The sequence below is a fragment of the Gouania willdenowi genome, chromosome 6 (genome assembly GCF_900634775.1).
Source record: "Gouania willdenowi chromosome 6, fGouWil2.1, whole genome shotgun sequence".
Classification (NCBI taxonomy): domain Eukaryota; kingdom Metazoa; phylum Chordata; class Actinopteri; order Blenniiformes; family Gobiesocidae; genus Gouania; species Gouania willdenowi.
In genome coordinates this window covers 67,762,792-67,789,454 of record NC_041049.1, presented here as the reverse complement: position 1 = coordinate 67,789,454, position 26,663 = coordinate 67,762,792, and the positions used below count along the sequence as shown (strand labels likewise).

Genomic DNA, 26,663 nt, shown 5'->3' with positions numbered 1-26,663 from the left:
TTCAGGCTCAGTAATTGTGATTAATTGTAATTGAACTTTTGTAATTGAGAATGTATTTATTTTGTAATTGACTTTCTGATTATAAAAAATAATTGTAATTGGAAAAAAAAAATCATAATTGAATTGTAATTGAACATGGATAATTGAAGACGTATTTGTAATTAAAAAATTGAATCTTCCCCCCTTTTTTGTCTGAAACATTTGTATAAAATTTGCTAAAATGCCTAAAAATAATTTACGGATATGGAATATTGCCTTTCTTCCTGTTTTTATTTATTTTTTATCTATTTTGCTGTGTTCGTCTGCTATCACTGGGGTTGTCTGAGAAAGGTCATTGTTTAGTCGCCAAACCACTAGATTTGATACACCGCCTGGGTCTGTTCTCACAAACCTTTACAATGGAAGTAGCACCGCCGTGTGGACTAAATAATGCTTGCTGATGAATTACAGAGAAACTGTACAATGTTCCAAACTTGGCAACAACACAGCCATAATAAGGTCACCCCCTTCAAAACATCTCATCTTGTACTTTCACATTTGTTTATCATAGAATATATAACTTTTTTCAATGGCAAAATCCAGACATTCAGGATAAAAACAATGAACCTTGATGTAGAGCTGTTATTTGGGACAAGTACCCACGTTACTGTAATTGAGTTGCTTTTATGGGTACTTGTACTTTTTGGAGTATATTTCTAAATCAGTAATTTTACTTGTACTAAAGTATGTTTTTTTTTTTTTGTTGTTGTTTTTTGCCTTTTTTTTTTTTGGAAAGTAATTTGTTACATTTCTACACCCAAAAAATAATAATTTACTCAATAACGGTTAATCGTTACTGAGTAAATTATTATTATTATTATTATTATTATTATTATTATTATTATTATTATTATTATTATTATTATTATTATTTACAACGGACATTGTAAAACAAAAATAAAAATAAAATAAAATGAAAGGACAAGACAACAATCAAGTGCATAGCGGAACAATCAGATTAAACATAATGCACCGCGCCAAAACAGCATTCATTTATGGTTATTTTCCTCCGTTTTAGAGTTAGTAAATTTAGCATTCATTTTAAGATTTTGAATTGAATTCAGAGCTATTTTTTACTTGTCCTTGTATTTTATGGATGACATACTCGTACTTGTACTTGAGTACAAGTAACAGTCCTTCTACTAGGATACATCACTACCTGGTGCTCATGGAAACATTTATTTTCATTTATTTTTTAAGTTGGGCAAATAGGCCTACAGATTGTTCTGGGATTTATTTTTTGATTGTTCGCTGGGTTATGCTCAATAATTAGACTAATATTGAGAATTAAAACAGGAAATCCACATTATAATCACAACTGTGCCTTATCTCTCCTAGCTCTTTGCCACGATAGCAATGTGCTAACGTGAATTGATGTTAATCATGATCAATGATTATTTATTATGTGTCTCAGGCTTTTACAGTGACGTTGCTTTTTAATGCGTCACAAACTGACTCCGCCTATTTGGTCAGTTGCCTGTACGCCACGTACGGTTTGGCTCAACGCATCATAAGCCACAGGTCGATATACTTTGATTGACAACCACACTGACCAATCAGCGTCTAATATGGCTTCATTAGTCCAATGCAGGTGGCTGGAGGCGGGGCGTTGCCATGGTGATCTGAATCTTTCCCCCCCTTGCTGTAGGTTGTGTAGGGAGAAGGTTTGTAGTAGCGGTGGACAGATGACAGCTGTAAACAACCTAAGTCTGACACTTTGGAGAGGTAAACGGTTCAGTGAAAGACAGAGAGCTACACTTTGAGTAAGTAGTTGTTTATCACTAAATGCTGTTTCACTCAAGCCGTGATTCATCCATGTAAATAGCAAAAAGACAGCTTGGGTAGTGGAGTTTTTGTTTATCATTAGGGTATGATTTAGCAGCCACCCTCGCAATATGATCCTCTTTAAACAAACCGCTGCTTAAATAAATGCACAGATTGTGTCTGTGGAGGGATTGCGTGTTTTACTAGTGGAAGGCTTTGACAGAATAGTTATAATAGTAAACCTGTAGTCCTGCTTTTAAATGCTACTCATTTCTCCTGTTGCGTGTAGGATTAGCCCTTTCATCGTGATCCAAAGATTAATCAATATTGGTGTAATTTTTAAAAAGTATATATTATTTTCTTATGATTGCAGCTTTTTATGGTGCGCTGATTGTTGCACAAAATACAACAACATATAACAACAAACTACGTTTAAAAAAACGTATGTGATTTTTTTTTTTAATGTTACTTTTGACCAGATTTACAGCGATGTTTGTAAAATTTGTGATATTTACGTTCTTTGTAAAAGATTTTTTACGTTAAATCTAAATCAAAATCTAAAATCTAAAAATTAAAAATTAAATGTTGAATCTAAATGTCACAGGTGAAACTAAATATTTAGCTAGTATGCAAATTCACCGAAAGAATAGAAAAAAAAGAAATTCTCATTGACGCGAATGAGAGCTATTCGCGGTCTATTCAGACGGAGTGATTGCGCGCCACATTTATATTAAACATTTAGCATTTAGATTAAACATTTAGATGTAATATTTAACATTTAGATTTAAATTGACATGATAATTTTTACGACAAATGTAAATATCCCAAATTTCTCAAACATTGCTGTAAATCTGGTCCAAAGTAATGAAAAAAATCACATACGTTTCTTAAACAGGGTTTGTTGCTAATTGCTGCAAAAGGTTGCTGTTTATTTTAGCATGCCCAACTTTACAATCGGCACCCCATGGCATTCGACACCACAAATATAAATACAGCATTAAAAAAAATTATAATATATATAATGATCTCTGTGTCTGATTTTAACGCTGTGCTTGAATTTGATTAGGTTTTATTTCATCCAGATGCTGAGGACCGACGCAGTGGCCCGTTGTGGGCTAATTCTACTGAGTTTATGGCAGTGCATCCATTCAGTGCCTATCAGTGTAGAGAAAGCCAAAGACACTCCAAAACAGGAGGAACTGGATCCTCCCATGAGTGCTGTGAGTCACCCTAACAGGCACACATTAGGCATTAAAACCCTTCTTTTAAGGCTAATTATTACACAAAGTACAATTAAGACCTACCCACATGCACAAACTATTGTCCATGTCATCCACAGAAAGGACAACTAAAAATATTTAATCAATGTACTAAAATGTGCTCATATTGGCTTTAAACATGAGCTTTAATGTGTTTATTAGGACACTGGGCTGCATTACGACCGCTACCTCAGGGAAGTCATTGAGTACCTTGAAAAGGACCCTCACTTCAAAGAAAAGCTAAAAAATGCAAACATCGACGACATCAAGGTTCACTTTCACAAGATATTTTGCAAGGTTTGCGCCACAAAGTGAACCCCATGTTGAAACCATTGTGTTGACTTTCAGCAAGGCAAACTTTCCAAAGAGCTGGACTTTGTTCACCACAATTTACGGACGAAGCTGGATGAGCTGAAGAGGGATGAGATGAACAGGCTGAGGACGCTGCTCAAAGCCAAACATGACCTTCAGGAGGGGAACAGTGAGTAACTGGCATCTTAACGATTTGGCTCTGGATGTTACACAACAGGGTTTGAAACAGTGTTCAGCTGTCGGGTCATCTTCTAAATACAAGATGGCACTTAGTCACAAAACACAACATTATGCACTGATGGCTGTTGTTTTCATCAGTGCTACTTTCAAACAAGGCAGGTTTGATTTTGTACCAATGATGAAGGATGGAAGATTCATCATTGGTTTATGAGAGTCTTAAAAATTATAAAAAGTTTAAAAAAAAAAGTGCCCAAAGAGATTTTTTTTTGTAGTTTTTCTCCTATATCTGAAAAATACTAATCTGAGGTGTTGTGTGTTTATTGGTTAGAGTGTAACTTGGTGAATATTACTACAATAATCAGAAAGTTTAAGTTTCAGATTTGTGTACAATTTAGTATTTCTCATTTAGCTTTATGTATGTTCACCTAATTTATGCACAGTAACTGTCGGCACGATGCTGAGGCAGGTGCCAAATTACAAACAATAGGTGCAGCTTAACTGTTTTAACTAGAATATTTGCCTTTCCTGAAGAAAATGCAAGTGAGGATGCCGGTGCTGGCCCAAGTCATTGAACACTGCATTAGCATTAGCATTAATCTAGCATTAACATTACCATTAACCTTGCATTAAACTACCACTAGCATTAGCGAGCATAAGCTAGCATTAACACTAGCTAGCATTAGCACTAACTAGCATTAGCCTGACATTAACATTTGCTAGCATTAGTGTAACATTGACCTAAAATTAGCATTAGCCTAGCATTAACTTAATAGTAGCATGAGCTAGCATTAGCATTAACCTAGCATTAACCTTGCAATACCTAATACCCAATCTTTTCCCGGCCTGATCCTTTCAACGCATGTGCGAAATGCGTCTCCATCCGGTAGGCCTATTTTACGGCAGTTTGTGTACGATTTAAAAGGTTGAAACCCTGCTATTTAAAAACTATTAGAAATATATGTTTTGAGTGAATTCTGATTTGATTTGGGTTTTATCTTTTTTTCTGTTTGGTTTTTGATTGTCAATGTTGTGTATTGTGTTAACTATCACATCTCAGCAGCTATGTCATAAGGATTGCAAGTGAAGGAAGTGACGAAGTCTACGCACATGTGTGGAAAGGATCTGAAACTATCAGGCCCATGAAAGAATTTGTCACTCGCAACACCATTAGCTGACATTAGCCTAGCATTAGCATTTACCAAGCATTGGTATTTGCCTAGCATTATCCATCAAACAGCTGAATATTTTAAAAGTTGAATGGTTGAAATCCATTGAAGAATGGCTGAACCGCTGAAGATCAAAATTGAAGCCGTTAAATCTTACAAATTCCTAATTGAAACCAATGGGAACATTTTTGAACAAAAAAATGTATTACAAAAATTTGATAAAAGTTACAAATCACGAAAGTACAAACACCCCTGTGCTGAATGTTTTTACACGTTTTGGTATGTTAATTGTCAAAATCGGTCAAACGCTGAAGGAGTTGAAATGCGGTAAAATTCTGTAAAGGAAAAAAAAAAACCAGATAAAAATAGTGATTGTGTCTCCTGCATCCTCACTAATAAATGTTCCATGAAAGCTGTTCAATCATATGAAAGTTTGCTATTGGAAATATTTTAAAGAGACTTAGCCAATAGGGCTTGTTTAGAGATCTAGATACATTTATTATTTAGATAAATCTAAATCCTGAACAGTTTTTCTTGCAGCGTTTTTATTTATACTGGGAGAAATAATAATATGTAAAACCAGCCATTTTTTCCCTTCTGTTAAGGTCATGCCGTGGACCACCAGGCCCTGCTCAAACAGTTTGAACATCTAAACCACATGAATCCTCACACATTCGAAGTGGAGGACCTGGACCGCCTCATCAAATCGGTATAATAATCGGTGTATTTATTCATTTTTTGTTAGTTGTGGTGCTGTAGCTCCTGTTATGCTGTATCACAGTCACACCTGTAATCATGGTGAACATACCTGTGGCTATCATTAGTGAAAATTAGCATCACTGTGTCATACTATAAGAGTAGCTTTTCAGTGCTGCTCATGCACTAAATATGCAGTAACGTGATTGGCTTTTTAGAATTGTAGATTTAATTGCATGAAAATATTTACCGGTACTTCTTGTCCTTGTTATAATGCAAGGACAAGAAAGCAAAGGTGAAATTATTGGTGTGGAGAGGATTTGACGTGGCTGCTGTCTATTAAGAGATAAATAAACGATACAGGTCAAAGTCTTTGCTGTCTCAATGATTTATTGGGAGCAATCTGTAATTAAAACACAAGAAACTGCATTAAATTCATGAATCTAAAAATAAGGCCTTAATTCTCATTAAAATGTTTTAAATCAGTGTTTCAAAAGTCTTACCTTTTAACACATAAGTATGATTTTATGATTGTAATTAGTCTCGCATATTAAAATAAATGGTAACATTTGTTTTTAGAAAAATGTATGATTTACCGTAACATTGTGCAATCACAACAGTTGCTTTTATTTTTGGGATTTTTGTTGTTTTCTAGATTTCTGGTTATTTTTGTAGTCATCCTGTGTATTTATAGAGTGATTTTGATTATTTTTGTCTCTTTTTTTTTGCGTATTTTACTCTCATTTTATGTATTTTTGTGTGTTTACTTTGGGGGCCGCCAATTGCACATCTGCACTAGATACTGGAAAAAAATGTACCTTAACCCTTTGAAGTGTGTCTTAAATTTAATTTCAAATGGCAATAAAAAGTCTTAAAAAGTCTTGAATTTAATTTGTCTGAAGCTGTAGCAACCCTGGGGAAAGGTAATATATTGGGTTTATGTTAAAAACTGCTATGCAACATCCAATTTCCAACATCTTTACAGTACAGTATGTTTGTACTTGCTTTACGGTCAAAGCACAAACCTACTGTACCTCCTAAAGCGTTTGCCTATATGTGTTTAGGCGACAAATGACCTGGAACATTTTGACAAGGACCGCCATGATGAGTTCAAGAGATATGAGATGATGAAGGAGCACGAGAGGAGAGAACGTCTGAGGAACATGAGCGAAGAGGACCGCAAGAAAGAGGAGCAGCACTTTGAGGAGATGAGAAAGAAACACGCCGACCATCCCAAAGTCAATCACCCTGTAAGTTTACTGCTGAATGGAGCTTTACTGCCCCGCGGAGAGATTTCTATTAGGACCACAACACAACGACCCCATGTTGTTGTTGTTTATTATAAGCTTCTTTATTACAGACATTTTGGCTCTTGTGACGAGACCTAATGTTTGTAAGTTATTGTAAAGATGACAATGAAGAAAAACTATTAAACACTTGACACCTTTTTGTTGTGAACAGGGCAGTGAGAACCAGCTGAAAGAAGTGTGGCATGAGGCAGATGGTTTGGATCCTGAAGACTTTGACGCCAAGACGTTCTTCAAAATACACGGTAACCAGATGCCGTGTTTGTTTCAAATGTTTCACCTTTTCACTGCATTCGCGGGACTTTCCTCTATCGCTTGAGGTTTAAAACTTTGAACTAGTGCGACAATGTATATTGCAGACACCAATGGAGACGGCTTCTTTGATGAAAGTGAACTAGAGTCTCTCTTCACTAAAGAGGTCTGTATGACTGTATGTTTGAAGAGGTGTGATGAAAGATGTTAAATATCTTGAATGTAAAATCTATCTGTTCTTTAAAGTTGGAGAAGGTATACAACCCTGCCAATGAAGAGGATGACATGCTTGCAATGGAGGAAGAGAGACTGCGAATGAGAGAACATGTTATGAATGAGGTGAGCAAACTGCTTCTTTGAAGCTTTGCGTGTAAGAAACCTTTATCCTAAGCTGTAAAATGCATCTTTTTGGTTAGTTTTTTCAAAGCTATATTAAATTTAAGCCTCTGCATGACGTAAAGGAACCTAATATTTAATAAAACTCACATCTGACTTCAAACTGAGCAATATGGAAGACATGCATGACGCCCTTTAGAACAGAAGTTGCCCATTCCCAGTAACAGAGGTTTTATTTTTGGTAATTAATCTTGCCATAGTTCCCTTGCATATAGTAAACATCTCATACTGTATATAAACATAAAAAGGAAACTGAATGAATATACAATTCTTTAAAAAAAAAAAAAAAAAATTAACACAAATGGATTAAAAAAAAAAGGCTATTGGGCTCTAAGTATAGCTACATTTATTAACTCTAAAACTGAGAAAATAACTGTTGTTTTGGCACGGTGCTAGGGCTGAACGATATGGACAAAATTTCATATCTCGATTTTCATGCCAGATATCTCGATATCGATACGATATGATATGACAACGGGTTCGATGAAAACCAGGCATTTTTCAGAAAAATAAAAACATCATGATACAAAAAAATGTGGAAAGTGCAGTTTTATTTTTAAGAACTCACTGCCAGTCATCAACATTAAGATAAATTATGAAAAAATAAATTAAAAATCAAACATTTTACTGCAGCTCTGCTTTAACAATAAATAACAAATGCAGCAGCTGGTGGAACATTGAAAGTGCATTGAAGTGCAACAACATTTATATTCTTCAAAAGATCACATGACTGTATACAGAAAATGCATTTGCTACTAACAGAACAGAGGTAGTTACAGGCAGCACAACTTCTACATATTCTTTGCCAAATAGATGTACAAAATAATTAATTATTATATTACAACAGCTAAATAACCACATAATAATGCAAATTGTTTCCTCTCTCTCTCTCTCTCTCACACAGACACACACATCTACCTCTTTCTGTCTGAAAGTAATTAAAAAATAAAAATAAACATAGCAAAACGTACCTATTGCCAGGTGTAGCCTTTGTCCAAAGCACTGAAGGCGCGTCCAACCATTCACCTCCAAAGCCTTTATCATGTTCGATGCGTTATCAGTCGTTACGCAAACTTGTTGGTCCTCCTTCAAGTTCCAGTCTGCTAACACACCTCTCATCTCCTCCGCTATATTATCCCCGGTATGCTCCCCGGGGAAGAATGATGTCTGCAGACAGCGGGTCTGGAGTTCGAAGTTTGTAGTAATAAAATGGATCGTTAAACTAATGTAAGGTTCGGTTGTCCGGCTCGACCGCAGGTCCGTGGTTGTGGCGAAATGATCAATATCATGGAGCACGGATTCAACATTCATTTTACACTCATTATAAAGTTTCGGAATGGCCACTTGATTATAATGTGTTCGGGATGGTATTTTATAACGCTTGTCCAGCGTCCGAACCACGACCTGCACAACACCTCACTCTGGTTAACATCGTCCTTTCTGAATCCAAAATACCTCTAAATTATGGAGGATGATCTATGTTTTGGCACCAAATCAGATTCTGCACTGCCACCGGCCGCATTATCTCCCGTACTCTTTTTCTTTCTTTCTTTCTTTTTAATTTATCCGCTGTCTCTGTCGTGTGTGCGCGCTGGCCTTAGCGGTGCATTCAAGGGCACTCGTTAAAGTGATGTTTGTTGTAACTGCCAGAGTTGTATGCAGGGCGAGCGGGAAGAGGAGAAATCTATATCGTCTATATCGTTACTTTTTTCGATATTCATATCTTGAAAGTTCATATCTAGATATAGATACGATAACGATATATCGTTCAGCCCTACACGGTGCATTACGTTTTAATCTGATTGGTCGGCTTTGATGTGATGCATTTGATTGTTGAGACAGTAGGTTTAAGTTGGAGGGATTCCTTGTGTTTGTCATCCTAGGAACAGGAATGAGGAATCTGGATACATATTTATCCACACTAGATTCAGTGGGAGATTGATGCTTTCCCAGCCTAATAACAATAGTCTGCAGGGAACTCCATGGCCAGCTCTCCTGTCATTAACAGTGGCAACACAAACATACAATCACACACAAGAACATTCATAAGGGAGAGATCATTCTTCTCCTGAATGGCCAAAAATGGTCCAAAAGTGGCAAAAACTTGGCATGAAAAAAATGTAAAGTGACTAAAATGGGCCAAAAGCAGTCAAGTGATGCCAAAAAATGGGCAAATGTAAAGGAAGCAGGTTGTATGTAAAGTCAAAGGGTAGCTTAGATGGGCAAAATGTGGCAAGCAATAGTGAAAAAAGGAAAAAATGTGACAAATGATAGTGAAAAAGGGCAAAAATTTGGAACAAAAAGAGGCAAAATGTGAATCAAGTGGTATTCATTGGTATTTATAGCTTATTTGGATGAAAAGTGGCCAAAAATTTAAAGAAAAGACAAAAACTGGATATGTGTCAAAATGAACTTGTAAAAATGCACAAAAAAGAGGAAATAATGGATATTTATTGGCAAAAGGGAGCTAAAATCTGAAAAAAGTGTCACATTTTTGAAAATGGGATGAAGGAAGTTGCAAAATGGCCAAAGAATACGGGTAAAAAGGGGTTAAAAAGTTTCTCCTTTTAAGACTTTCTGGGGGAATAATAATTAAATTTAAGACATAAAGAGCCACATATTGAGCATCAGTGACTTAATAACAGCTTCTGCATGGTGTCACTGATAATGTAGTGGACTGGTCTGGACAGAAAATTCCAGGGCTAATTTTTTGTCCCAGTCCATCCCTGAAGTGAAGTATCAGTAGTGTCTCTTTAGTGCCACCAACATGTCTGATACAGTTTCATGAAGATCTGATTTTAATGATCCAGCACTGATGAAAGATGAAGGATTTTAACTGAAGGTCTACATTTCATTGATATTCAGGTGGACACCAATAAAGACAGACTTGTTTCACTGAGTGAATTCATGGCAGCCACCAAAGACGATAACTTCCAGGAAAAAGAAGAGTGGGAGGTAAGAACAAAAGACAAAGTTAGACAATGAAGTTGTTAGATGGTAGTTTTGGTCAATCTTTATTTTGGCTGCATTGATTGAATAGCTTTTATAAACGCTTCTTTGTTTCTGATGTTGCTTTCTTTGAGACAACCTAAAAAATAGTTATTATAATTTTTCTTCCACAACTCCAATGACCTGGAACTCTTCCCACGCTATTAATGCAGCACTAAAGACACGTATGTCATCTCATAGGGACAATGTCAAGAATGTGCAGTCGGGGTGGTGTTTAGCTCAGTGGGTTGAGCGCCCGCCCCATGTACAGAGGCCATAGTTCCTCACCTGCAGCGGGTCCAGGTTCGATTCCCGGCCTGGGACCCTTTCCTGCGTGTCATTCCCTGCTCTCTCTGACCCCCTTCCTATCAAGCAACTGTCATATAAAGGCCACTAGAGCCAAAAAAATCCTTTAAAAAAAAAAAAAAAGAATGTGCAGTCGACCTTTTTTGGACCCAAAATGTCATAAAACTAAATTTTCCATATCTCTATGAATATTTATTGTACAAGTTTGATACTTACATTTATGAAAAGCTCATCTCAAGTGGATTATTTTATTTAGCTGTACGACCTACCAGTAAAAAGATCGTTAAGGGTCAAAGTTCATGACGTCACCAAAAAATAAAATGAAATAAAAATTCCCTATAACATGGTCACAAATTGAGATACAGCAATCAGACTGGTACCATTGAACAACATTTCCTTTCAATGTGTGACATTGACCTTCGCTCGAGGTCATATAAGGTCAAGGTCAGTCTTATAGAATACAGGTTATTATTGCCAATTTTCAATTGCCAAAATAGGAGTTATTATTTGTAACTCTCTCTGTTCCTTCAGACTTTAGATCAGAACCCCCTTTACACAGAGGAGGAGCTGAGGGAGTTTGAGCAACAGCTCGCGAATGAGGCGAGTGACATCAGCATGAAGGCGGCCGAACTGCAAAAACAAAAGGAGGAGCTGGAGAAGAAGGAGAAGGAACTGAATTCGCAGAAGATGGAGCTACAGCAGGTGAATTACAATCAGGAAACACTTGTTATTTCTCTCATTTCTGCAGTACTTCTCCAGATCAGTGTTTCTCAAATGGGGGTACGCAGTGGCACTACAGGAGATACTTGAGAGAGAGAGAAAGTGGAAAATGAACAAATAAAGGGTCAGTCTTGGTCCCACCCCGGGCGTGAAATGATCGGAAATGATAAAAACAATAGGAATAAATCTCTTTAGGAGCCACTAAATCATTGTTTCATTGCACTTATTTACAAAAAGAGATTCTTTAAAAAGTGTGAATGTTGTAGTCGAACAAAGGGGGTACTTGGATTCAGAAGTAAGAGAAAGTGGGTACTTGAACCAAAAAAGTTTGAGAACCACTGGTCTAGATCCTGCACCGTGACCCAAACCTGAGGAAGAAGTAGCTGTAATCAATGTATCTCAGAGCATGTGTGCTATTGTTGACTTCTACCCATGCAGGCAATGGTGGAAATGGAAAGGGTTAAAGCCCAGAATGCCAAAGCTGAGCTCAAACGTAAGTGTTATAAGTGAGGATTGTGAAGTGATTGTTATTTCAGGTGACCCCTGGGAGCCATATGACCCCCACTGTGATTGGTAGGTTTGTTCAGCTTCAGCTCTTTCACAACAACGCTGCAAAGTGCCATCACATAAAACCTCATGTCCTCATGTCTTACCACTAAAACATATTAACTTATGTTGCCACGCAGATGACTCCTAGCTCTACTTATTAAGTAAACTAACTTCCACCCTCCCCCACTGGATGTTTAGCAGAAAGTAAATCATGGTTTTCATTAAATCTTTTGGGATTAAAAGTGTTTCTAAAATGGAGATTCTCTACATTTGTACTAGAATAACACTTTCTAATGCCGACCGCTTTCTTCCTCCCAACATATCAAAGTTCTCTATTGATTTTTAAGATCCACCTTTTAACTTTTAAAGCCATCCATAGCGTAATTCCTCCATATCTGTTCAAGCCCATCCAGACTTTAACTCATTTAGTGAAAATCTAAATAATTAAAAATAAGATGAGCTCCATATCACTGTGTTCTGTTTTGTTTTTTACTACCATCATACCTGATGTAATTTAATCAGATGTAGGCTGTTTAATGATGACTTCCTCACCCTGTCGGTGATCCATAATAACTTTCTGTTGCAGAGACTGGAGCTCCTGTGAATGCAAATGAACCAGCACCACTGGTACCAGGAAACAATCAACCAGCTCCGTCTGCTCACCAGCAGCAGGCTTCACATTCATAGCCGACATCACTGGGGACCAAACGATTAATTAGTTTGAAAGTCTGATTTCAGGCTTCAGATTTAGTGCCAATGATTCCTCTTACCGTTTGTCTGAAAGAGCTGACACAAAGGAGCCAGTCCAAAATTCTCTTTGGACAATCGGCCCCTTTTTTCCTTTATCAATTGATCTCTTATTACAACAAGAACTGTTGCTTGGAGGCAGGCCAGCTGGCCTCATAACTGAATGCATTTTGTTTCTTGTACACTGGAGCTGTGTCACTTATTCTATCACTTGGAAAAAAGTATTAATTCTTTAAAGAGAGAAAGATGAATGTTACACAAAAGAAAATTATTTAAAATCAGCTGTTTTATACAAAAAAAGGAAGTATTTCCTTTGACACATATGGCTTTAAGCTGTACAACAATTTTAATTTATTTTGCAGCATTAGTGACAATTGTCTATAGCTAGTTTTGTACAGTAAGGATATTTCTAATCATATGCTTATTTAAATAATGTATTTATTTATTATAATTTTATTTGCAGTTATTAAAACAGTTATGCCACATTGAGAGGGAGAACAGTCAAATTAAAGTCAAGGATGCAACATTGAACATCATTGCAGATTGTCACATCACAAAGTTATTAAACTGAAGACAGGCCGCCCACTGTGATGATGTGGCATCACATTTTCCTGCCAGAATCATTTATTTTCCTAGGTCACTTTCACAAAGTAAATCAAATCTGTCCATCCAGCGCCCTGTGAGTGAAAATGTTGCACTATGTCTGAATGTCCTCAATAAAAAGAATGAGCTCCTAAGTGTAACATCTGTCTGTGAAGCACGCAGCAGTCAAACCACAGTTTCACAGGTGCAAACTAATGCATTTGGATATAAAGTAGAGTTGTTGATTCTTGTCGAACTTGAATTTTAATCAAAGTATACAAAGTTGAGGTGTTTTGTAACATGTTAGAGTTTAAAACACGGCTATTACAATCAAATTTAGCTTTTAGCTGAGAATAGTGGTTTGAGACATTTTGGTGGTTTCAAGTTCTTAAACAATGGTTATCTAACCCAGTGGTTCTCAACATTTTCAGCCCGAGACCCCCAAAATAAAGGTCCCAGAGACCGGGGACCCCCACTGTAGCTGAAGCTGGTTGAAGACAGACATGAACATTGTAGAACAGTCGTTTGGAGACAGTTCCATCTATAAGGGGGACTAAAGGGGAGAGATTTATAGGGTCCATCCATAAAGTCAGCAAAATGATGGTCCATTGTTCTATGAATCTGTGATAACCACATTTTTTTTATTCATCTGAATAATATCCACTGTTATACAGGAAGTTTATTATTATTTGGGCCATATTATATGTAAATCCTTGTTTTAATTAGAAATAAATTGGGTTAAAAGTGACCAAAAATGGTGGAAAATGTGGTGAAATGGGATTTTAAAAACCATAGAAATTGGTTAAAAGATGCAAATTAGAGTGGCCAAAAAAATGGTAAAAAGTGTCAATATTGGAAAAATTTGTTTAAACTGGCAAATAATGGACATGACAAATCATAAATGTGATCAAATTGGCAAAAATAAGCATGAAATATGGTAAAAAGAGGTTAAAAGTGACAATAGTGTGTCAACATGTGACATTAAAAAAGTGGTGGAAATAACTTGAAAGTGGTAAAAACGTGCAGAAAAGGCATTGGAATTTGATGAAGAAGTGGCAGAAATGGGATTAATGTCGTAAAATGCATTCAAAGGAGCAACAATATGTCAAGAAAAAGCAAAAATAGGTTAAAATATGGCAAGTAATTGTTTCGTTGCAGAACATGGGTAAAAATAATCAAAAAGACATCTGACAACCCTCCTTCCCAGTGTCTTACGAATCCAAGGTTGAGAACCCCTGATCTAAATAATGATCTAACGTTGAACTAGATGAAGACAGTCGTTTCCTGATATTTACATATATCTGTGTAGACGGATTCCGAGCACACCACGAGTACAGTAACGATAAAGGAACAAGAATAGTAGTCACAGCTGGGGATGACAAACGTGTCTTGTGGGCCAAACTCAATTCACTGGATGAGATTGTGTGACCCGTTGATTTTAATGATCCATTAAAAGACATGACAGTGATTCTACATGACAGGGATTTCTGAAACACATTCAGGTCGTTGCCCCTTGCATGACTGTTTGAAACTCATTCTCGGCCGTAGGTGTCTTTGTAACGCTCCAAGAGGTAGGTGCGAGATTCAATAGGTGGGTATTTGTTTGATCCGTCACAGCAGGTGATCAAAGCCTCATCGTCTGGTTGGACAAAGAAGGCCAAAGACTGACGCGTGCTGGAGTCTCCGACGGGAGGCAGCAGGACTCTGTGGACCTGAGAAACAACACACACACACATCTTTAAATGTATATGATAGATTCTGAGTACGTCTTCCATCATGCATACCAACTACAAAGTATATCAGAAAATACTATTGGATAACAACATCGTAAAAGGTTAAAAACATGCCTTCCTTCTCCCCCTTTTTAACTGTATTTTATGGTGTCAATAGAAATGTCAAACTACCACAGAGATGAGCTGGTCGCTAGTCCAGCGCTGCATCATATCAGCGATGTTGATGAGCACGGCTCCAGGAATTGTTGGGACAGAGATGAATTCGCCAGACCGTGAATGAACCTGAGCATAGAGAGACATTAAGTGGACATAAAGTATGTCAAACTCGTGGCCTGTGGGCCAAGTTCGGCCCACTAGAGCATCTAGTTCGGCCCACAGGAAGATTTAGTTTAGAGTGAAAAATACAGCAAAAACAGAGTGTTTTATAAATTATCCTAAGTTGTAGATAAAATATGATGGAGGTTGCAGTACTACATTATTTACAGTAATATCAAATCTCAATTAGTTTAAAAAAACCTGGAAATTTTTTGCAAATTATCCAACAGAATTCTGGCAAATGACAATTTTGACCAATTGCTTAACATTCAGGATTTTGTTTAAATTTGTGCATTTTTCCTTCACAAAATGATTTTTTCTTGGTCTGGGCTACTTGAGTTATATGTGGCCCTACAATGAGTTTAACCACCCTGCATTAGGTGGACACATAAGGTGATGGACAATGGTTCTACTCTCCTATCTATATCATATATCAATGTGTTTACTTTTCTCTGTCTCAACAGTTTTCTCTCATCAAGAATATAGAAACATTTGTACATAAATATGTTGAAAATATACCACAACTATATTCTAAGAATAAGTTCCAAATAAAGCTCATTTTCTTTGCTACTGTCAGATTAAAAACCCTAAACAGATCAATTAAAAACAAATGGGTTCTATAAGAATGGCCTGAATGAGACAATCCTGGACAACAACTATTCGTTCCACAGTGAGGTAATGCAGGTTACATAGCAACATTTTATTTTATCTTTAAAAAAAAAATATATATATAGTAAAACTTCAGGCTGTCCTTACAATCAAGGGTGAACTGTAAAATTAACAGTGTGTACATGCAGAGGTGTTTCTAGTTATGTGAGACACTGTTGGGAGGCCCCCAGTTTCCCCACCGACATGAAGAGATTCCCAATCTAATAAATCATCCACAAACTGTCAGTTTCATTAAATTGTGTAATACATATTTTAAATATGAATAGAAAATAAAATGCAAGAGAAATCCTGACAATCACAGCTGATGATTACAGATCTGATTAGTCAAAAGCCATTTAGCCATCTACTATATAACCAAGAGCACCCTAATAATGATCGATATTTACAGTATATTCATTAATTAATTAACTGTAGGATCACAGCACAGTATTTTTCACTTAAAACTTCTTTTTTTTGTCTGCACATGCTGTGAAAGCTCAACACTACATGAAGTGCAATATTTTTATGACAGTAATGCATGTTTTGTTGTTGGAATTAAATAAATGAATTGATATTATTGCATAAATGTGACCATCACCAGCCCTCCCTAAGGGTGAACAAACTTTATTAAAGGGAGAATATAAAAAGAGAGGGCAGTGTTACACCATGGTGAGGGGGGAGGGAACAGGGGAGAGGGAGTCAGGGTAGGAAAATGGAAGGGGTGGGGAATAGTCGACTGTTAAAATCAACTTTTCTAGCCTGAGGCATCTCAATGTCTGCGGTTAATAACTGAGTGCTTGAACATTAAATAAAAACCCTGACCCCCTTCGTTCACACTCAAAAACATTTTGTAGTGAGTTGAAAAACCAGACCCACAAAAGAATCCAGAGGCGTTACCTGCAGACCGTCGGATCCCTGGAAGAGCAGCGTGAGGCTGCCATAGTCCGAGTGCTCCCCACACCTCACCTGATCCTCCTTGGCATTGTTGTGGTTCACCGCTGGGTAATAAAGAACTCGCAGCGTCGAGGTGTTCTTATCCACTGCAGGGGACACATGGTTAATTGTGTATGAATGCTGAGTCAGCATTTATAATATCACATTTTTAAAATCTTGGTACGTTTGGTTTGGTTCTTATTGCCTTCAAATGAATATTGAATGAAGAGCTTTTTACTTATCTAGGGTTGCCAGGTTGGTGTCTGAAGCCAAGGCTTCTTTTTGAGTCAAGACTCGTAAAAGGTAAAATAAAATAATAGTAAGGCATTTTCTTAGGAAACAAAAAATAACAATTTAAATCATATTGAGCAAAACTTCCTTGAGTAATTTAGCTTTTAGAATATTTAAGACACAAAACAACAAAAACATGAAATAAAGTTTAAAAAATAAAAATTCATGAGATCTTGGCTGTAGCATTAGATTAAAAAATAAGTCAATGCAGAGCTATTGACTTTCATTATTTAGTCTTAGTCTCAATCTAAAATTTTATGTAGTTTTTCTGTTTAGTCATACAGTAATTCTTTTCGAAACTGAATTATATTTATACTTCTATGGAGGATTGAGTTGAATAAATCTACATTTAATGTATAATCCTATCATTAATTTTTACATCTTAACTTGGCTCTAATTCACAATTGTCCACTTTTGATCAATTTGTCTATTCTTGTTCATAATAAATCTTAATCTAGTCAATAAAAACTAAGAGGAAAATCCTCAGTCACAGAACTCAAAGTTACACTTATAGCAGGAGAATGTTTTGGCTCTCCTAAGACCACGAGTTGTTGTGGATCCATTTCTCAGGATGTTATATAAATATTGCTGCAACAAAAGACTTCTTTTGAGGTAAAAAAACAGAGAGTGTACAGTATGTAATGGTCAAGGATCAATTATTTCCAGAAGCCTCTTGATCAACATGAGCCCATCAGATGTCAAACGTTCTTACATCAGATGATTGGGGGTCAAAACAACAATTTTCCACTGCAGTTGACTCTGTAAATGTGAAGCGTTAAGCATGTCTGTGCAGTTCTGTAATAATGGGTCCATTTGAAACGGTGCTGGTTTTGTACAAAACAAGAGCAGAGTCTCTTCTCCTTACTAGACTGTTCTTCAATGGACACACCATTAAGCTAGAGATCGTACCACCACATTAAATTTGGAAAGTGACAAATGCTCTAATATAGCGTTCTCTAACCACTGGGCAGCAGATAAAGGAAACTCAGCACTTGATAATAAGACAGGGTTCCCACACTTTTTAGGCCGGGCTAACGGACTCAAAATGCCACTCACTTTGTTCTTCTTCTTCTTCTTCTTGTGTACACAAGTTAAAATCGCTACTTCTCTGTTATTCGAGAACGGATCGGACTGAAATTTGGTAGCTATAATCTACAGATGGGTACGCTTCAGCGCGATTTTCAATTTGGGGCCCAGGGGGGCCCAAAGGGGCCTAAAAATAAAAAATCAAAGTCGATATCTCATTTATTTGCGAGTCAAATATTACGACAGTTGGTGGTACCAAATCATTGGCACTTACCAATATATGAATGGGGCCCATTACCCCGTACGTGTCACAGGGGCACCAGGGGCCCCCCAGGGGCCCCATTTCTTCAAATGACTACTCCATTAGTTGTCGTTAGATCAGAATGCAGTTTGATATGAATACTCTATGAATGATTACAATGAGATGCTTGGAGCCCTTTTTTGAAATGGGGCCCTGGGGCCCACCCCCCATTTCCGGTAATTTCCAAATTTATGGGAACATAGTCGTGTGATATATCGTTTCAAAGCTAATTCAACGTACATTACGATTATGCTTCGCAAAATTCAAATAGGGGCCTGAGGGGCCTTTTTTCTGCAATTTTCATTAAAGCCATTTTCTCATTTACTAGTCAAATATTGCGACTGTAGGTGGTACCGAATCATTGACACATACCAATATATGAATCGGGCCCATTACTCAGTATGTGCCATGGGGGCGCCAGGGGGCCCATTTTATTACTCGATGAAACCGAGTCATTTGACTGACTTCTCGGGAACGTGGTACATACTATTCAGCGCGGAGACGTTCCACGGGCCCGGCCGCAGTTCATCTTAACTTGTTTTCAAATAGTTTTCTATGCAAAATGTATTCGTCGGACAAAGAGCGTACTTTGGATTCAGAAATAAGAGAAAGAGGGTACTCGTTTGAAAACTACTGCTATAATATGTGAGAGTGATGATCATACTTCCAATGAAACGATGAGCACTCAGGAACACCTCCGGGTCCAGACCCAGGCTGATGGCCATCACCCTCAGCACACGCAGACTCAGGTCTTTACAGCGAAGAAAGAAAGACGTCTGAATCTCCTGAAAAGCCTTTAAATCGCCTGATGAGGGCCATTTCTACAGCACAGAGAAGAAAAATGCATTATAGCATTAAAGCAAGCACAAAACATTTAACCTACACATACTTGAATAAATTGGTCTTGTCTTGTCTGTTGTTAAAGGGATCCTCTACTGTTTTTACAAATGTGGCCTAAAACCTTTGAAATGTCCTTCTTAGAAGATCTATGTCTAAGGCATAGATCTTCTAATAAGGACAGTGGAGGATCTCTTTAAATAAGTTACACCTTTAGCATTAGTCTGGACTTTGTCATCCTACATTTTAAGTAGACACACATTATAAAGTGTGCAAACACGAACTTTGACCCAGAAATGCTTACTATGTCAGGATGGACAGAAGCCACGTTAAATGCTTCCTTCAGGTCTCCAGGACGTTTTGGATTCAAGCTAAAAAAACACAACACATAAAAATAAATGACAAAAAAAGCCAAACACTGAAGAAATCCTTAGTGTAAATTAATGGGGATAAGTGGGTTTTTAATGCCCTTTAGTTGTGGCCCAGTAGACTTTTCAAAGCACAATAAAAACCACTGAAGATGCATTTGGTCACATGCTACAACCTACACCTTGTTGGCCATGAGTCATGACCCAGTATTAAAAAGGACTTCTTACCCAATATATTCACTATATTTCCTTTATAAACAACATTTTTAATAACATTCTTTACTATAACATGTAAGATTTCACCTTACACTTACATACATGTTATAATAATGATCAATATGATACAAATGATATATAAAAATGTAATATAAATAATACATACAATATATGACAATGATAGTATGGCTATAAATCATATAAAATGTATATAATGAAAATAGTACAGTAATAATTGTGTAACAACCACGGTGGTGAAAAATAAATTAAAAAAAATAAGAAATAAGGTAATTGATTAATATGCAACATAATAATGATCTTGATAACATCTATAATACTGTGATATTACCGCAAGTATAGCAACACAAATAATAACTCGGAAAAACATATGATAAATATTAAATAATAATGGCACTGGTCATTGGTCGTGTCTGGTGAGTAAATGTTTTGGTTGATGTGATCTGGAATCACAACTCTGCTTCACATGTCAATCACATGATCCCGTGCTGACCTTATGACTACATGCCAATAAATCATATAATAAAAGTTTTTATATAACATTTTTCTATGCATGAAAATTCCTACAAAATAGAAAACACTGTCATACTGTTTGATTAACTTTTAGTTGGGCAAGCGTTTTAATACTTCTAGGGGTAAAACTATATACAGTAACGGGGATTTACTGTATGGTATCCCTTACGGGTCAAACTCAAGGTCCGGGGACCAAATCCAGCAGTTTAGAGTTTAGAGCATCAAAATCACTCCACTCGAGAAAGTAAAAATGACAGGAAAAAACAAGAAACATTTTGTAAATGAGCAACTAATTCAGTTGTTGATGTCTCAGCGCCTCCAAGGGGAGTGGTGGCCTAGTGGTTAAGGACGCTGGGCTTGTAATCGGAGGGTTGCCGGTTCAAGCCTCACCGGGGCCGTCACTGTGGGATGTTGAGCAAGTCCCTTAACCCTGAACTGCTCCCCAGGCGCCGCAAAATGGCTGCCGACTGCTCCTCAGGGATGGGTTAAGTGCAGAAGACAAATTCCAATAATGTACTAACATTACATGGCCAATTAAAGGCGAAAGCCCGATTTAATCTTTAATCTCTTTAAAAAAAAAAAATACAAAAAAATCTATTAAAATCCACAATATTTGCATTTTGCAAATTGCAGAGCTCAGTTTTCCACTTCTTATCACATGACGGCAGTCATTTTTAATCTCAAATTGTTGAAAGATATCTCAGTTTTTCCAAAATCTGGCCAATTTTCCTCAAATTATTTCACGAAATTTCCCCAAATTCCCAAAATCAGGGAAATGTAAGTGAAGTTCCTGCAGGGACTGATATACAGTACTTTATTATTTATACGTGGAAGTGCAAAGCAGAGCACATTAATGAATTTGTTCTTATTCCCACCTAAAATCTGTGGCCCACTTAAGGTTAAAATGTTCCGTATTTGGCCCCTGAACTAAATGAGTTTGACAACAGTGCCTTACAACCTCACACACACATATATATATATATATAAATACATATATATTCTGTCACCGTCACTGCCTCTGATGCCATCTATTAATCAAGCCATAAAAATAAAAACAATATAGGAATTTATTAGAGAGTATTTATTAATGTTGTTTTAGTGTGTCTACACATTCCTACCTCTCCAGCTCCAGAGGCACCCAGCCATGGTTGAAGGCGGGGGAGATGCTCCTGCTAAAAGGATGTTTGACTTCATCAGGCTGCAGGAAGAACGTCTTGGATATGGTCATAACCTGCTCCACCTGTGCACAAATACGGGGCGCCGATTGTAAAGCCGTGCATGCTAAAATAAACAACAACTTTTTGCAACATTTAGCAAACAAACTAGGTTTACAAAACATAAGTGAATTTTTTTATGTTACTTTTGACCAGATTTACAGCAATATTTGTGAAATTTGTGATGTTTTTTCTCGTAAAAATATATTGTCAATGTTAAATCTAAATGCTAAATGTTGAATCTAAATGCTAAATGTTTGAAAAAAAGGAAGGAAGTGGAGGAATCCAAGATGGCAGCATGTCTCATGTCTCTTAAGTGTTTGTCTATGTTTTATTATTTTTAAAAAATATTCCATAGTTCTTTGACAGGATTTTATTGTCTTTTATCCTTTTTAAACATGGCAGTCGGTTATATTTAACCTGTGGACAGTGCATATTGGATTTTGAGGTCTGCAGTGGAGCTACAGGCCTGAGCCTGCTACTGTGAGCCATCTTCTGCCGCTGGAGCTAATAACCTGAGTCTGCTACAGTGAGCCTTTTTTCTGCTGCTGGAGCTAATAGTCTGAGTCTTCTACAGTGAGCCTGCTTCTGCTGCTGGAGCTAATAGCCTGAGCCTGCTACAGTGAGCCTTCTCCTGGAACTACATGCCTGATCCTGCTACTATGAGTTCCATTCTACTGCTGCAGCTAAGATTCATGACAGTGCCATTCCCACTCAGGTCTGTAATCCTCATTACTTCATCATTACCTGTTGTGGATGATGGCGAAAGTTCTTGCTTTTATTTGCTTATTGGCCTTATGGGATCTAACTACAAACTGTTGTCCCTGCGCACACTGGAAAGACACTGACAATCACCTCAATGTGAAAAGTGTTTTATTCAAAAGCACATGCCCTATAGCTTCTCTTTATCCAGGGCAACCACCTGTACATTTGGAAAGTGATATAAACGTGTCTCCAGCCCTGACCAGAGACCTACCTAAACTCAAGTGTATATTTTCTTTGTATAACTATCTTATCAATCCATTAAATGGAGGGGCTTCAACATATCAAAGAACTGAAAGTAAATCTATTGCTAAGCAGAGGTTGTTGATTGCTTTGCTTCTACTTTTGTCTGGAAATGTGCAACCAAATCCTGGACCTGAGCTTCTGTGCTCCCAGACACCTGCTGATTTTTAAATCATTACCTGGTCTTAAATATGTTCATCTTAATGTACGGAGCTTACTACCAAAGATGGACATGGTCAGAATTTGGGTGAAATCAACAGGTGCAGATGTTGTTATGATATCGGAAACTTGGCTTACTAAGTCAATTACAAATGAAGACATTAACATTCTTGGGTTCAATGTTTACCGCACCGATAGGCCCAAAAAAGGTGGGGGTGTGGCTATTTATAATAAATCCAGATTTAATGCTTCAATTGTTCTTTCCCAGTCAATCAGTAAATAGTTAAATCGCTACATATTACTGTGGTTGGGTGTTACAGACCTCCATCTGCTCCAAAGGAGGCGCTAGATTCATTAAAACTGCTTTTGAATCAGATAAATTACACTGAATTACTTATGGCAGGTGATTTCAACTGGGACTGGTTCAATGCAACTTCTGATGAATTTAAAAGGTTTTGTGATTCTGATAATTTCACCCAGTTAGTCAACTTTCCCACAAGGCCTAATCCCAAAAGTCCTGATAAATCTACTTTGATTGATTTGTTTTTAACTAATGTGCCTCATAAGTTCTCTTCCTTGGGTGTCTTCTGTAATGATTTAAGTGATCATTGTGTTGTTGCTGCTTGTAGAAACACTAGGATTCCAAAGTGCAAACCCCGTATTGTTTGTAGAAGGAATCTTAAACATTTGAATGAACAAGCCTTTCATCACGATTTGTCGATGGTGAACTGGGAATATATAAGTTTAATCCCTGATGTAGAGCTAGCGTGGACTTTTTTCAAAGACACTTTCATGCAAATTATAAATAAGCATGCACCTCTGAAGAAATACAGGGTGAAGGGGCGAGAAAATCCTTGGTTTTCTCCAGAACTGGCCGACAGCATTCATGAGCGTAATAAGGCCTGGGACAAGGCAAGACAAAGTAATTCTGCCACTGATTGGTCCTTCTTCAGACAGCTTCGAAACAAATGCACTTCGCTTATCAAAAAGGCCAAATCAGGATACTTTTTGTCGGTCACCACTGAGAACCTCAACAATCCACAGAAATTCTGGAAAGTGATCAAGTCCCTGTCTTTGAACAAAAACACAGAGACTCTTCCGTCATTTGAACTTAAAGACTCAGTCCCAGTTTATGATAGAACTGAAGTCTTGAACTGCTTTAACCAGCATTTTTTATCATCTGGTTCTCTATTTGATTCAAAAGGAATAACGACTGGGAATTCTTGCACAGAATCTTCCATGTTTTCTGGTGATCCTTTTAATTTTAATCCTTTTACTTGTCACGAAGTGCACAAAGCTCTAAAAACATTAGACCACAGAAAGCCCCCTGGACCTGACTTGATTGAGCCTTACTTTTTAAAGCTGGCAGCTGATTTTATAGCAGAGCCACTTTCAATTCTTTTGAATCTTTCAATTAGGAACAAAGATATTCCATTTGTTTGGAAATCAGCTTTTGTGCTCCCTTTATTAAAAGGAGGTGACCCAGCAGTTCTTACCAATTATCGGCCAATTTCAAATTTATGTGTTTTATCAAAAATCCTGGAGTCGCTTGTCTGTGATCAGTTGAAAGAGTTTCTTTATTCTAATGAAATCCTCTCCAAATTGCAATCAGGCTTCAGAAAAAAGCACAGCACTATCACTGCTACTATGAAGGTGATAAATGACATTATTGTAGCACTTGATAAAAAACAGTTCTGTGCTTCACTCTTTATTGATCTCTCTAAAGCTTTTGACACTGTAGACCATGCTATTTTAAAACGCAGGCTACATCTCATTGGACTGTCAGAGCACACTGTCGCTTGGTTTTCAAATTATTTAGAAAACAGGACCCAGTGTATTAAATACGAAGGCCTTTGTTCTGAAATTGTTACTGTTCACAAGGGGGTGCCGCAGGGATCTGTTTTGGGGCCCCTCTTATTTATCTTGTACATTAATAATGTCGAACAAAATGTTTCTGATGCTAATATGCATTTTTATGCCGATGATACAATTATTTATTGCTTCGGATCATCTCTTGAACAGGCTGTTATTCCCTGCAGAAAGCCTTTGTTTCTGTCCAGCATTCGCTGATTAATCTAAAACTGGTTCTCAATGCTGAGAAGACCAAGCTAATGTTGTTCTCTAATCATAAGAAGGTGCCTCAAGCTCCCCCGGTCGTGTCCACTCTTGAAGGAATTGTCATAGAAGTGGTACATGAATATAAATACCTTGGTGTTGTAATTGATGATTCCCTCACTTTTAAACTTTTCATTGACAAACTTGTGAGGAAATTAAAACTTAAACTGGGTTTCTTCTTCCGCAATAAGACATGTTTTTCTTTTGGTGTAAAGAAGCGCCTTGTCTCTGCCACATTCTTATCTGTGTTAGATTATGGTGACCTTTTTTATATGAATGCTTCTTGTACATGTCTTCTGATGGTGGACTCTGTTTATCATTCTGCTCTGAGGTTCATCACAAACTGTAGAGCCAAGACACATCACTGTGAGCTGTACTCTCGGGTGGGATGGCCATCCCTGCACACTAGGAGGCAGTGTCATTGGTTTACTTTTGTTTATAAGGCTCTTCTTGGATTACTGCCCTCTTACATCTGTACATTACTTACAAAGAGAAGCACGAACACTTATACACTGAGATCCAATGATCAGCTGTTGCTCACAGTTCCTTTTGCCCGCACAGAGCTGGGGAAAAAAGCCTTTGTACATGCAGCTCCTTGTGCTTGGAACACACTGCAAAGAGACTGGAAGTTGACTGAATTGTTATCCTTGAACGCTTTTAAAATGAAACTGAGAGAATTTGAGACTGCCTCAGTTGTCTGTAATTGTTTTATTTGATTCTTATGTTATCGTGTCATTTTAATGTAATGTAAATGTATTTCTGTTCAGTGTTGTAACTTTGCTGCCTCTTGGCCAGGACTCCCTTGAAAAAGAGGTTTTTAATCTCAATGGGATTTTTTTCCTGGTTAAATAAAGGTTAAATAAAATAAAAAAAATAAAAAATAAATATTAAATCTAAATTCTAAATGCCAAATGTTAAATCACCTGGAGTGGTGGCCTAGTGGTTAAGGAAGCGGACTTGTAATCAGAGGGTCACTGGTTTGAATCTCACCCAGGACATCACTGTGGGCTCTTGAGCAAATCCCTTAACCCCAACTGCTCCCTGGGTGCCACACTATGGCTGCCCACTGCCCCTCAGGGATCAGCCAAATGCAGAGAACAAATTTCATATATGTGTAAAAACATATACGACAATAAATATGGGAAAAAAATTATTTAGTTTCACGTGTGGCATTTGGATTTAATATTTTACATTTATATTTAATATTTAGCATTTGGAAAATATATTTAGATTTAACATTTAGATTTAAACATAACATTTAGATTTAAATGTAATATGTAACATTTAGATTTACCATTGACATTATATTTTTACAAGAAGAAATAAAATATCACCAATATTGCTGTAAATCTGGTCAAAAGTAAAATAAAATAAAAATTCACAAACGTTTTTAAAACGTGGTTTGTTGCTAAATATTTGAACGTGCACCCCATACATTCACATCCACTCTCTGTGTGTGTTAGTGCATTTATGTCCTCTCACCTCCTCCTCGGTGATCCCAGTGTTTTTGAGGAACACAAAACCAACTTCTGAGAAGGCTTTCTTCAGCTCTTTGCTCAGCTGTTGCAGCTGCTCGTCAGAGACGTTCTTCTCATCCAGGCTGAACACACCAAAGTCCACCACTGGGATCTCCATGGATGCTCTCAGGAGGAAACAAATGCAAAAAATAAAGCGTCGCTGCAGCTCCGTATAAAACTCTGGGCAAAAG

The 26,663-nt window shown here is 37.2% G+C and overlaps 2 protein-coding genes across 4 annotated transcripts; one reads left to right on the top strand and one right to left on the bottom strand.

Moving 5' to 3' along the window:
• Nucleotides 1-1,652: 1,652 nt before the first annotated feature.
• nucb2b (nucleobindin 2b) lies at nt 1,653-13,418 on the top strand. 3 transcript variants are annotated; one of them, XM_028451370.1, is made up of 13 exons: nt 1,653-1,802; nt 2,870-3,023; nt 3,225-3,332; nt 3,411-3,543; nt 5,326-5,429; nt 6,481-6,666; nt 6,878-6,968; nt 7,083-7,141; nt 7,222-7,314; nt 10,237-10,326; nt 11,197-11,367; nt 11,824-11,878; nt 12,521-12,863. In XM_028451370.1, exons 2-13 carry the CDS (start codon nt 2,886-2,888, stop codon nt 12,619-12,621), a joined length of 1,329 nt encoding a protein of 442 aa, XP_028307171.1. In that variant the 5' UTR covers nt 1,653-1,802; nt 2,870-2,885; the 3' UTR covers nt 12,622-12,863. The 3 variants fall into 3 exon arrangements, with proteins under 3 accessions (XP_028307171.1, XP_028307173.1, XP_028307172.1); XM_028451371.1 differs by having other exon boundaries at nt 1,667-1,802; nt 2,886-3,023; XM_028451372.1 differs by lacking the exon at nt 11,824-11,878 and having other exon boundaries at nt 12,521-13,418.
• An 842-nt stretch (nt 13,419-14,260) lies between these two features.
• LOC114465452 (2-oxoglutarate-dependent dioxygenase htyE) lies at nt 14,261-26,597 on the bottom strand. The gene is made up of 7 exons (XM_028450470.1): nt 26,438-26,597; nt 21,581-21,702; nt 19,652-19,718; nt 19,175-19,331; nt 16,857-16,999; nt 15,168-15,278; nt 14,261-14,975 (listed from the first exon to the last, which is right to left on the bottom strand). Exons 1-7 carry the CDS (start codon nt 26,588-26,590, stop codon nt 14,796-14,798), a joined length of 933 nt encoding a protein of 310 aa, XP_028306271.1. The 5' UTR covers nt 26,591-26,597; the 3' UTR covers nt 14,261-14,795.
• Nucleotides 26,598-26,663: the final 66 nt, after the last annotated feature.